General features: G+C 36.3%; 1 protein-coding gene across 1 annotated transcript; it reads right to left on the bottom strand.

The window, feature by feature from the left end:
- Positions 1 to 1,796: 1,796 nt before the first annotated feature.
- Positions 1,797 to 12,667, bottom strand: LOC131931468 (uncharacterized). The gene is made up of 8 exons (XM_059288278.1): positions 12,057 to 12,667; positions 7,556 to 7,686; positions 6,517 to 6,595; positions 5,729 to 5,833; positions 4,327 to 4,496; positions 3,279 to 3,378; positions 2,423 to 2,528; positions 1,797 to 1,945 (listed from the first exon to the last, which is right to left on the bottom strand). The coding sequence occupies exons 1-8, from the start codon at positions 12,447 to 12,449 to the stop codon at positions 1,797 to 1,799; spliced, it is 1,233 nt and encodes a 410-aa protein (XP_059144261.1). The 5' UTR covers positions 12,450 to 12,667.
- Positions 12,668 to 12,903: the final 236 nt, after the last annotated feature.

The following is a 12,903-nucleotide window of genomic DNA, read 5'->3' as shown; positions in this document are numbered from 1 at the left end:
GTCATATTGCATTGTCTTCATGTCTTAAACCACCTGCCAACGTTGAAACAAATCTGTCAGTTAGAAATGTCCGAAATTTCGATCGGGCGTTTCGATCTAGACAGACAGACTGACGACAGAGGAAGCAAATTAAATAAAAGGTTGTAAAAATTTAATTAAAAAACGTTTTAATAACAAGCTTTTATGTAATGATGTACATGTTCGTAATGTCCCGGGGAGGGGTAAGGGGGAGGTAATTCCTCCGGGAGGCGGATAAATACGGAGGGATTGATATGTCCAAAAGGGAGAAGGGGTAATTGACGGGGGGGGGGGTTATGTCCTGTTCCCACTTTTGTACGTAGGCTGATGTTTGTTAAGTTAAGAGGAACTTGACATTTTCAAGGTATTGTGTGTAGTCCAGTGCGACACCTTAAACAAAAAAAATAGCAGCAACCGCTCTTTGTGATCGTTTGTTACGATTGATTTTTTTCTAATCGTTAATCCACTGAAGCTGCACGTATCGACCTACGATTCTCAACCAAACCGTTTTCCTCTGGCAAATTTGTGTCGTAGACCCCACAAACCCTAACCAAGTTTTACATGGACAATAAAACTGTATTTTTCGCTAAAGATAATCATGGTGCTTACAAAAACGCAAATATATTTTTTATTTTAGCTTCCTTGTATACAGAGTATAGAGCAAAGGCCTAGCGAAGAGGGTGCGGACCGCACCGGGTGACACCATTTAGGGGGGTGACACCAAGGCAAAAAATAGCAAAATATATAGAGAAAAATGATAATTCCACTTAATTAAGTGATTCATTCGAGAGTTAAATAGTGTTTTAAGAGGTGCCAATCTAAAGTTTGAGGTGGGGGTGGAAATTTAAAGTTTGAGGGGGGGGGGGGTGCAAATCGAAAATGTGTCCCCGGGAAGGGTCGCTACGCCTCTGGGGGGTAAAACCATTAAGTGCCGCACTGGGTGACACCCGACCTTGCTACACCACTGGTATAGAGGAAGTATTGTAATCGTGAACAAAATCACATGAAATGTTGGCAGTCCACCTAGCTCATTTTAGGAAAAGTAACGCGGCTGGGCAAAGTGCAGATTACACCATCCTTTCTAGAAACATATGAGCTCTACTCAGGTGTTTTAAATAAATAAATTATAAACATAACCCTCTCTTAATCAAACATCCGACAACTAGAGTATCTTAAGTCATGCTTAAATCCACCCTGTGTAATATTTCGATTGGATGGAGTATGAACTATAAGATAAAACTCCGATTCTTTTTTATCTTCTTAATTCTAGTGCAGTGTTTCTTCCAGACTTTTTTCTCCGAGGGGGCACTTGAAATTTTCAGGGAGGGGGGGGGGGCGATAGACTATTTTCGGGGGGGGGGGGGGGGCGGACACTGTTAAAAGTATATATTTTCTTTCTACAATTTGTTTTGTTCGGGGGCGGTAGACTTTCTTCTGGAAAGTTCTAGTGTTGGAAGGGATTTTCCTTACACAATCAAGTACAACGTGTCAACTTGTTATACACCATAAAAGCTGTTGACTCCGATTTCAGCCTGCTTTTCCTTTCGGTTTTGCTTCCATTGCCTTTATTAAACCAAGAATAAACTTCAAGGCAGCATTGTTTGATCATGTAGCAAAATCGAAAGACAAACAATTGAAAGTTTACAACACAAATTAAACCAAAAAAGAAATTAAACATAAAAGAGGGTGATTAATATGCATATTTAATTTCAAAATTCAACTAAAAGTGTGAATTATATGTATACTCTTTCTTAATGCAAGTCTTGTATTTATTGTTTTCAAATTTCCTCTAACAGGTGATTCTTCCCAGATTTCAGTATAGACGCCTTTACTCTCTTCAGTAGAACACCCTCGATGCTAGTTTTGTTTTGGTGCTCAGAAAACGAGTTGAAAGTTACTCCTTTTTTGTGTTCAAACATATGGAAAGCTGAAAAACAATGATTGAATATTAGAAAAGATGAAAATTAATGCAAAACAAAAGCGTGTGTAACAAACCCTACACAGATAGGCCACGTGATAACATGCGTGACGTCAAGTTATTGATGATTTTTGCTTTTGTCAGCCATTGCCCCCTATGGATTCGTACAACGAATCAGCCATTGCCCCCTCTATATTAGTTAAACCAGTCAGCCATAGTCCCATCTATATAAGTATGAAAAATCAGCCATTGCCCCGTATATATTAGTAAAACGAATCAGCCATAGCCCCATCTAGATTCGTATAACGAATCAGTCATTGCCCCCTCTATATTAGTAAAACGAATCAGCCATAGCCCCATCTAGATTCGTATAACGAATCAGCCATATCCCCCTCTATATTTGTATAATGAATCAGCCATATCCTCCTCTATATTAGTATAACGAACTAACCCTTAGCCTCCCCTATAATCGTATAATTAACTAACCGTTAGCTTCCTCTATATTAATCCACTTTGTAGAACGTCGATCATGCAAGACTCTCTGAAAACCTTCGTGCCAGACAGGATGACAGATGCCGAAGTAACAGCCAACCTGGGAATAACAAAATATTAAAAAAGATTCCTCTTTAGATGTAGTGGGCAGATAAAATAGAGTTCATATGTTTCGTGACCTCGGAACTTGAAGGGATGGGTCAGGGCTATGCCCAGGCGCCAGTGATTCCTTAGCATGAGTGCGTACTCAAACACATTCTACTGATATGACCCCGGATTCGAACTCTACCGCTAACCACGTAACCTGGGAATAACTCAACATATTTTTTTTTGTTTCAACTGAACCTTGTTAACTATGGTAAAAAATGTGTAGTTTCTATTTGTTTTCGTTTTTTTAATGTTGGGAGATATTACGTGTGAATTTGTTATACGCAATAAAGACCATTGACTCCCATTTCAGCCTGCAATTATTTCTTTTTTATTGTGCTTCCATAGACTTTTTTTTATGTGCTTCCATAGACTTTGTCCAACCAAGAACAGACGATCGGATATCATCTGCCCGGAGGTTCAAACTCGAAGCTTTTCGGTTTAGCAACAGTAAGCTTTATCGACTCGACCACGCCAACCTCTTTTTAATACACTGCTAGCTGAACCACTGTTCTTAAGTAGTAATGTTTTTTATGAAAAAATAATTCTAGAAATATAAAAGGCTGATAGGCCTGATTATTTAAACGTTGAGTATTATATTGCAACAGTGTGTGTTAGAAACAGGCACATGCTACGAAAAAAATATGAATGAGCATTGTTAACGTTGCTGTGTCCTTATAAGGAAGAAGGTAAAGAAACCAACCTGCAATCTGCTGTCGATATGAAAACTGTCAGGGTATTTCTCGTAGATCTTGTAGTACATAAGACAAGAGTTATAGCCCCATATGTCATCACGGTAATACCTGCGGAAATTGTGATGTGAGCAAAAAAATTAACACCAGAGATAGGTCATCACGGTAATACCTGCGGAAATTGTGATGTTAACAAAAAATTAACACCAGAGATTGCCTCATGCAAACTTCGGTTATACTAAACATTTTTACTGATTAGTTTAACTCACCTACTCTCAGGAATACAATTTTAAAACCTATCCACATGAGCTTAGAAATTAAAAATATAAATCGGGAGTGATCTCCCCTAAACTTTCTCGAAGATTCTTATTTAACACTACGGGGGATGGCAAATCGTGATATAGACATGACTTTTAATCCAATTTTTATTACTTAAACTTTTTAAAATAGAATAAAATCTCGTAGAAAATCGAGTAGCGCGCCAAGTGAACGACAAACAATATGTGTATAATAGTGCAAAATATTGTATTCTTATGATTATTGACAAATCTGAAATAGCATACAGCACTACTTCCGGTCAACGGAAATTACTCAGAAGGCAGAGAAATAGATGTTTCACTTGCATGTGAAATTTCACTTTATCTATCTGAAACAGTACTTTTGAAAAATTGAAAATAGAATAAATTCAACTTCCAGTTACCGGAAATCACGGAAAAATTGAAACAGAACTATAAATTTGATATACTACTCATATATGAAATTTCATCGACCTAGCTGTAACGATACTCAAGTTATCGTGTTTACAGACACATAGACAGACACACACACACATACACACAGACATACGGGCAAGATTGCAAAAATATGTTTTTTTCGACTCAGGGATTTGTAAAAATCTCTATATTTTTTTTGCACGATTACAAGATATTCTCTATAATTCGTATATACGAGAAAGTAATAAATTGAAAATGATCTTCCCTAAACTTTTTCGAATATTCTCATAAAGACTTCATAAATCCCACAACTTACATGAAAGACTTTATAAATTCCACAACTTACCTGAAAGACTCTAGAACTTTCAACCAGAAGAAAGCTTTAGGCTTGGACACAATCAGACCGTTATTAAGTTGTCTGGGCCAGGTGCCTAGGTCCTGCCAGTCGTAACTTCCAGAGACGGGGTACCGTCTTTGTTCTTCAGAGAGAGGCTTCGTCCAGATGACGTCATAGTCCTTTGATAAAAGTATCTAACTATTACTCAATCGCCAATTGGTTGAGATTGATAGAAACATTCCTAACACAAATTATTATTTGATTACAGGCTGACATTGACTGTGCTATTCTACATTATATCCAAACGCAATAAATTAATAAGACAAAGTAACGGCATGTATGCGTTGTTTTGCATATATTTCATGGAGCTTGGACTCAAGTACTGCTGAACTCTATTTGATCTATAGTAGCGTGTCGCTTGACCTACTTTCTTTTACCGTCATCAAAGTAATAATGGCTGTAGAAAACGAAGATAACGTGATTCCGTTTTTTATGGACATTTCTGAATTAGATACTAATACTCGTTATTTTTGCGTATTTTAACTATTGGCGATTAGTGTTTGTTGAAAGCTTACCATTTGTTCATTTTTTTTCTAATCGCTGAGAGTAACGAGCACAACATAATATAAGTAAGCAAAACGTGAATTGCTTTATATAATATTGTTATAAACTTACTGAAAAATACTGTGAACAATTGAAAATTATATATTGTGTCCTACTAAAATAATTTCCTTTATTTACAAAAAAAAGTCATTCGGATGAAAACAAAATCTTCAAAAAATAACTTGATCGAGGCATCAGATAGCTAAGCCCACCCATTTTGCCAGCCGTGTATTTGAATGGGAAAAAAATCTAGCAGACGACACATTTCTGCTGAACGGTGCTTAATGATCCATCGGGTCACAAAATTTCACCTTAAAACTAACACACCGTATCACTGAGTATCAGTCATATCATCGTAGACATTTTTAAAAAAAAACGTTTTTTCACAAATTATTTTCTAGGCTACCGATTGAATTTGATATTTAAAATGTGTATCAAATTAAAGATAAATAAAAGTAGTTTTTTAATTGTTTAAGTTATCTTGAATAATAATGAAGTTTAAAATCGTATGCGTCACCCTAATCTATAGATAAGCAAAAATTGTCAAGTTAATATAAGGGTCAGATACAGGGTAATAATTATGGAAAAGATATTATTAAGGATAAAGATAGAGTTAAGGATAGGTTTATGATTAATTTTTCGCAGCTGGATATGAAAATGTTACGATAATATAACGGGGTCCACAACGGATTAATAACAAAGAGTAATTGATTTGGGGGAGTACTGTCATAGATTTAAAATCAATAATGTTTTTCTCAAGGTAAAATAGAAAAAAAAAACAATATTGTTAAGTGTGAAAACCCCATACGTTGTACGCTCCCCCGTATTTGTAAAGAATCTGGACTCTAAGAATGTCTGATCTGTGCTCCAGCCCCTTTACATCTTGTTGAAACACGGATGTTGGTTGGTCCACCTAAAACATTAAAAAAATAAATAATCTTTAGATAACTAGTTCAACTATTAGGATTAAGCAGAGGCGTAGTGAGGGGGGGGGGGGGGCGGGGGTGCTTACCACACCGGGTGACACCATTTAGGGGGGTGACAATAAATAGCAAAAAATAGCAAAATATATAGAGAAAAATGATAATTCCATTTAATTGAGTGATTAATTCGAGTGTTAAATAGTCTTTTAAGAGGTTCAAATCGAAAATTTGAGTGGGGTTGGTGCAAATCGAAAGTTTGAGGGGGGGGGGTGGGGGAGGGGGGGGGAGGGTGCAAATCGAAGATTGGAAGTTTGTCCCCGGAAAGGGCCGCTACGACTCTGAGGGGGTGACACCATTAAGTGCCGCACCGGGTGACACCGACCTCGCTACGCCACTGGGATTATTTATCAGAACATATTTTATCAGTCGGTATAAATTTATTTCGAGATTTCCACACGCATTTCATTTTTTTTTTCCATTTATTTGATTTCTTTTACCATTGAATAAACCGGATAACACTTAGGTTATTAAAGATTTTGTTTATGATAAATATATGTCTATTTCATTATATAACGTTATATACTCACGATCATCAATACAATTAAATTGGAAAATAAAGAGGTTCAAACATATTGCTTTTATTTTACTTTAAAAGAAATGTCTAGAAACTTACATAAACAAACGTGACGTTTTCTTTCTTAAGCCTCTCCCATACTTTACCTGAAGGTTCTGTGTCACCATGTACATACACTCTGTGTGAGTAGCATATTGAATTAAGAGCACATTTAGGGTGACAGTAACATGACAGTCTTTATAAGTCAGTATATTGATATTTAATTATTGGGATATCAATTAAATTTTCTGAAAAAAGTAAAAACACATTGGCTCAAAACTCACAGCGAGAATATTGTTATCATCAATTTATAAATTTAAGGACTTATTAAATATGTATTCAAATTTTAGACATAGCTAATCAAATGTTAGTGTTTTGAAAATCAAAATATTAATTGTAATCACATTATTATTACTACTTACAAATTGAATACATTTTTTTTCTAAAACAAGGTAATAATTATTTTTAATTTACAAATGTAAACCCCATATTTCAACTTTTCCCTAACAGTTATATCAGAGGCGCTGCGACCCTTCCCGGCGCCCGGGGACAAACTTTCGATTTGCACCCCCCCTCGAACTTTTGACTTTGCACCCCCCCCCCCCTCAAACGTTCGATTTGCATCCCCCTTCGAACTTTGATTTGCTACCCCCCCCCCCTCAAACTTTCAGTTTTTTCCCAACCCATTTTGACGCCCCCCCCCCCCCAAGGTCGGCGCCCGGGGACATATGTCCATCCCCGCCCCCCCCCCCCCTTGCTACGCCTCTGAGTTATATCTATGCACATTCTCTGTTTCATTTCATTACTGAATAGATATAGATTAAGTAATAAAACTTATAATTTAATATTCAATCATCTTGAAAGTCTTAGATTGTTATTGGTATACTGGCAACAGGGGAAATTTCGAACATAACGCACACAAGCAAGAAAGTATCGTTAACAAACAAACACACACTCATACACATACATACATTAAATTAGTATCTTAGCTCATCCACACACGACACCCACCTTAAAAATCCACTCACACCAACATATCCAAAAGTCCAACTTTTTTATTATCTGGCCAAACGATCTCACCAATAAACAACGACCTCACCTTTCAAATCCACCAACGTACAAGGCTGACAGAACACTTATGTATTTCTCAAAGTTCCACTCAACTGGGTTACCAGGTTTTGGGTTGAGGAAGATCACGTGATTGATAAGTGGCACCAGATCTGATGAGTCCTTGCATTACAATCATAAACATTTATATGGACACGAGACACAGGGTAACACTACTGCTAGCCTAAACGACACAAACTAAATCTTTTATATACATAGAAATCGATGCATTTTAAAATATTTCATAGTAGTATCATTTTTAAGTAAAGAACAACAATTAACCTAACATTGAAACCAAAACTTATATGTCCCCTCCCCCCGGAACGAAATGGAATTTATATAGAAAATATATACTTTTGACAGTGTCCGCCCCCCCCCCCCCCCCGCGCGGAAATTGTTTCGCCCCCCCCCCTCCCCCCAAAAATTTCAAGTGCACCCCCGGAGAAAAAAGTCTGTAAGAAAAACTGTTAACAACGTCGCACAAAGTTTGGCATACCCTAGGGACAACACTGAACACAGAATCAATAAATATAGCCTTGAAGTTTAATAATTTACTTAAAACTAAAAATAGATCAGAAGACAACGATAAGCTGACGGCGACGGTCTTTTGAAGACACACAATTCAGACGGCCCGCAATAAGATAAAATACGACGGAAGGATTTATACCGATAACAAAATTTGACGCGATCTTTAAAGCAACACTGAGAGCACGGCCATAATTTCGAAATATAAATATAAATTTCCCAGTTAAATACTTGGATTCACACAATGAAACCTTTAAAGGGGACTTGCTAAATGTATTTCTATTTTTTTTTACAATTTAAATCTAAAGCCTTTTGAATATTTTTATCATGTTTGGCACATGAAAGTAAGTATTAAACAGCAAAAAAACAAAAAAATACTGAAACAATTTTAGTTGTCATGGAAACCCTAAAAAACTACCATTTTGAATTGTTTCAGTACTTTTAAAAATGCTAATTTTTTTTTTTAATTATGCACTTATAGCAATCAAATTTAAACTGCTTATATTTCAGTGTATATTAAAACTTTTCTCACGACAACATTTTGAAATACCTATTGATCAGAAATTTACAAGGTCTAAAAAATAGCAAACATTTTAATATCCAAATGCTTTAAATTTGCATATTATTTACCGTAAACATTTTATTCTATGAAAGACATCACAATTCCCTCATGACATAAGCTTTATCTTTGCCTGAAGAACAATTACTGAATATACGGTGGACATTGTTTAATAAATAAAAAGTATAGGCTTTTAAGTGTTAAAAAACTGCGAACTGAGAAAAACAGCAAAACGTAGCGAAAAGTAAGTCACCAAAATACCATATATGTGTAAATTGTAAAGCCGATTGTAAGCTTTGAATGTTTCCGAGATGATGTTAAATACGATTATCAAATACATGAGAAATCCAGCTTTCAAATGATGCAAAATACAATAAGATGACAGATATAAAACTGTCCGTAGAGAGCTTGTAAAACTGGGAGAAAATAATTATTTTTTTAATTAATAGGGACATAAAAATCGTATGTTAAACACATACAATTTTGTTTTCTCAATTTAGTTATTATTTTCTTAATATCAAAATGGACAAAGTATTCAAAAGTGCAAAAAACCCATTATGTTGAAATCCCAGGAATTTTGTTATTTTTTACTGAGCATTTCCCCTTAAAGTTAAAGAAAAAGAATACAAACGTATAAGTAAATAAAAAATAAAAAGTAGAGTGGAAATAATAGTTATAATTAAAAAATCCTTGACCATTGTAGCGAGACGGGTGATCCAGTAGATCACCAACCAGTTCTACGGCTCAATAAAACCTGCATTAGCTATAGAACTGGTTGGTGACCTACTTACCAGCCCTACTCCCCATTGACTGACAGAAAAAGTGAAGGTTAACTTACGTATATATTGTAAGTTATCACCCCTTCCCAAAAACATTTTAAAGACTGTCGACCGAGGTAACTATAGATTGAGTAATGTAGAAACGACGTGTAGGGGAGACAACTAGATAACTCTTTTCATACCAAATGTTTCACTTTCTTTAATCCTAAATAACAAAGCGACTTAGGTCGCCATTTACCCCGCGAAGGTGATTGACAGCTTGACGGCTGGTAAAGGGTAGAACACCCGAGCACCTGCCCCCACACCCCTACTCTGCTATAGGAGGATTAACACATATAGACAATATACCTTCACGGGTTCCTCCTTCCCCTACCCACACCCATTACGCCTTTAATAAAAACATAATACGAAAACGAAGCGTAACAAACACGCAACACTATTGCAAGAAGACGACTGAGACTATATTGTAGCGAAGGGCAAATGAAGGACATCAAAGCATAGGACGTGGCAATCTCAAACGACACCTCATATAAATTCGGGGAATATTTGAGCTAGTGTGACAGAACTACACTAACCACACACAGGGGACACAACATTAGGGACCGAGAGGTGATAGCGACGAAACCGGTCAAAGGGAAATAGCTATAAAAAAACCACATTTAACCCACCCCTTTTTTTCCGCTGCAAAGTAAATAACAGCGCACGCTACACCTCACTCAGATCAACACGAGAAGTAGCAATGCTGAGTCATCGGGAGTGGAAGTATACCACATGTTGAATTGTAAAAAAAATTATTGAGAAAAAAAGTGAGTTATGATATATATACTAGTTTGTAGAGAAATAGAGTGAATATTTTACTAATTGAGATACGTTTATTATAATTACGCATATCTCCGTTACCCCCTTATACACTAGTTTATAGAGAAATAGAGTGAATATTTTACTAATTGAGATACGTTTATTATAATTACGCATATCTCCGTTACCCCCTTATATACTAGTTTGTAGAGAAATAGAGTGAATATTTTACTAATTGAGATACGTTTATTATAATTATGCATATCTCCGTTACCCCTTTATATACTAGTTTATAGAGAAATAGAGTGAATGATATTTTACAAATTGTTGTACATTTATTATATGTATATCTCCGTTACACCCTATAAAGTTTTGGTTACATCCCCAAATGTCAAGGACGATGTAACCCCAAATGTCAAGGACGATTCAACCCCAAATGTCAAGGACTATTCAATCTGCAATTCAAACCAATGAAGATGAAATCAGGAAGCAATGCTGAATACAAACCCCCCACCCCCCCAAACGCTAGATCCCCACTCATCTCATGATTTCTATTGCCCCCCCCCCCCCAACCCCTTCCCGCCCCTTTCTCTGCTTTAGGAACAGTAATCGCTTTTTCATAGCACAGTCTTCATATCGTCCCACCGCCCATTCATGTTTTTAAAAATGTATTACATGAATATTTACGAATTAAAGTTACATCTACAATCAGTCCTCAAATGTTGTATGACGAAATCAAAGTAATAAAACAGCAGATGCCCTCGGGACAACGCACGGGCACGGTGACAAAATTACATCAACTGAGACATAAAAAAAATATTAAAAAGAAGCCATTTGGGCTTTATAGATTAGAGGGGTCGTCCCGGTCAGGCCCTGCACTATCTGTAAAAAACTACCTGTAAAGTGCTTATTAAGCGGCATATACTCGGCATTGCCCTAACCACAACCTACCAAAAATAAAAAACAAAAACGAACGCAAACACAAACGCAAACATAAACACAAATGAAAACACAAACCCATAGAAAACGCAAAAGACAAACATAAACATAAACGTAAACGTAAACACAAAAACGCAAACGTTAAGCAAAAGAAAACACAAACGCAAACAAAAACAAAATAACAGCAAACATCAACACAAAAGCAACACTAAACGCAAACCCAAACACAACTGCAAACACAAACACACGTACAAACAGATACGCAAACCTAAACGCAATAAAATAACTCAGAACATAAACACAAAGTTAAATGCAAATATAAACGAATAGTGCTATCAGTATAGCAAACTCAAACGTTAAGCAAACGCAAACGCAAACACAAAAGCAAACACAAACACAAATGTAAACGTAAACTTAAACAAAAACAGAAAAACTAAATAGTGATTTTTAGTCATTAACACTAAGAATTTTTTTGAGACCACTTGATATAGGTTAACAAACACGATTGCATCATCAGTAGGGGAAGTCACTTTCATTTGCCTCACAATGGAAGATGCGACCAGTATTTCTTTTAGTTATTTTTCTCTTGAGGAGCTGCTGGGGCGCTTGAAAATTTGGGAGGGAGCGGATAAGCTTTGCGGGGGGGGGGGGGGGAAGGGGGAGGAGGACAGACACTAGCTAAAGTATATATTTAGTAAATTATATTTAATTTGGAGGTGTTGAGTCGCTAGACTCGAAGAGATGCCTAAAAAAAAACCTCTGAGACAACACTGTTTACGGTTGAACGTCCAAATGCAATAAACATTATGTATATAAATCAACTTTAATCAAAATACCTTTGCACCCACTAAATATTTTCTTGTATTAGCTAGTATTTTTTAAAGTAAACTTACATCACCCCGTTCCGTCTGTCCGTAACACAACCATCTCAACAGAGCACTAAATGATGTCGAACTGTTGATGATGTTTTCTGGGTAAAGTTGGTTTGACATCACTACACAAGGTGACGTCTGGTTCTCAAATTGTTCCGGAGTTAAACATTCCATTTTTTGACTCAGGACATTATTTTTAAATTGTTTGATATCGGATTCAGTTTTCCCATCAATTCCGTGTTTAACAAACACTATCATGTCCTCACTGCTAGAACTACCCTGTTTTTGATAAGTGAAATATTTTCCAGTCTTCCATGTGTCAGGGACATGCGTCAACACGGCCCTCTCACCTACATAGACGCCCCCAACTTTGTTTGATGCCATTTGTTCTAGAGAAAAGTCCACGGCGTCCATTGTGTTACATTGAATTGGTCTGTCTATTTTTTTAAAAACCAAATTAGCCAAAGACTGTTTTAATTCTGGGAACCAAGAATAATAAAAACTTCCATCCGTCTTAGGTAGAATGTTATGATAAAAAAATATCCTCAACGGTTCTAAAACTTTGGCGATGCTTAGGAACACCAAGTAATCTCTAAACGTGAAGATTTTATCCCCACACCAAACGTAATGAGCTGTTGTAGGAATCTCTCCAGGGTTAAATTGTTTCATTTGTAGACCGCTGAGTATATCTCTAGTACTTCTGATGTCTTTCCATGCCTGCAGTCTACCTTCTGATACTAGTACATTTGTTGGTTCTCTTTCATATCTATAGCATTGTGTGAACCAGCCTAGGCATAACGTAATGCTAATAAAAGTTATAATGCCAGCTGTTATCAGTTTCTTAAATGGTACGTTCATTTTGATACTG

The sequence above is a fragment of the Physella acuta genome, unplaced genomic scaffold (genome assembly GCF_028476545.2).
Source record: "Physella acuta isolate Inbredline_101_S28 unplaced genomic scaffold, ASM2847654v3 ptg001976l, whole genome shotgun sequence".
NCBI lineage: Eukaryota > Metazoa > Mollusca > Gastropoda > Physidae > Physella > Physella acuta.
The sequence above is the reverse complement of the archived record's forward strand: the minus strand, read 5'-3'. Positions and strand labels throughout refer to the sequence as shown.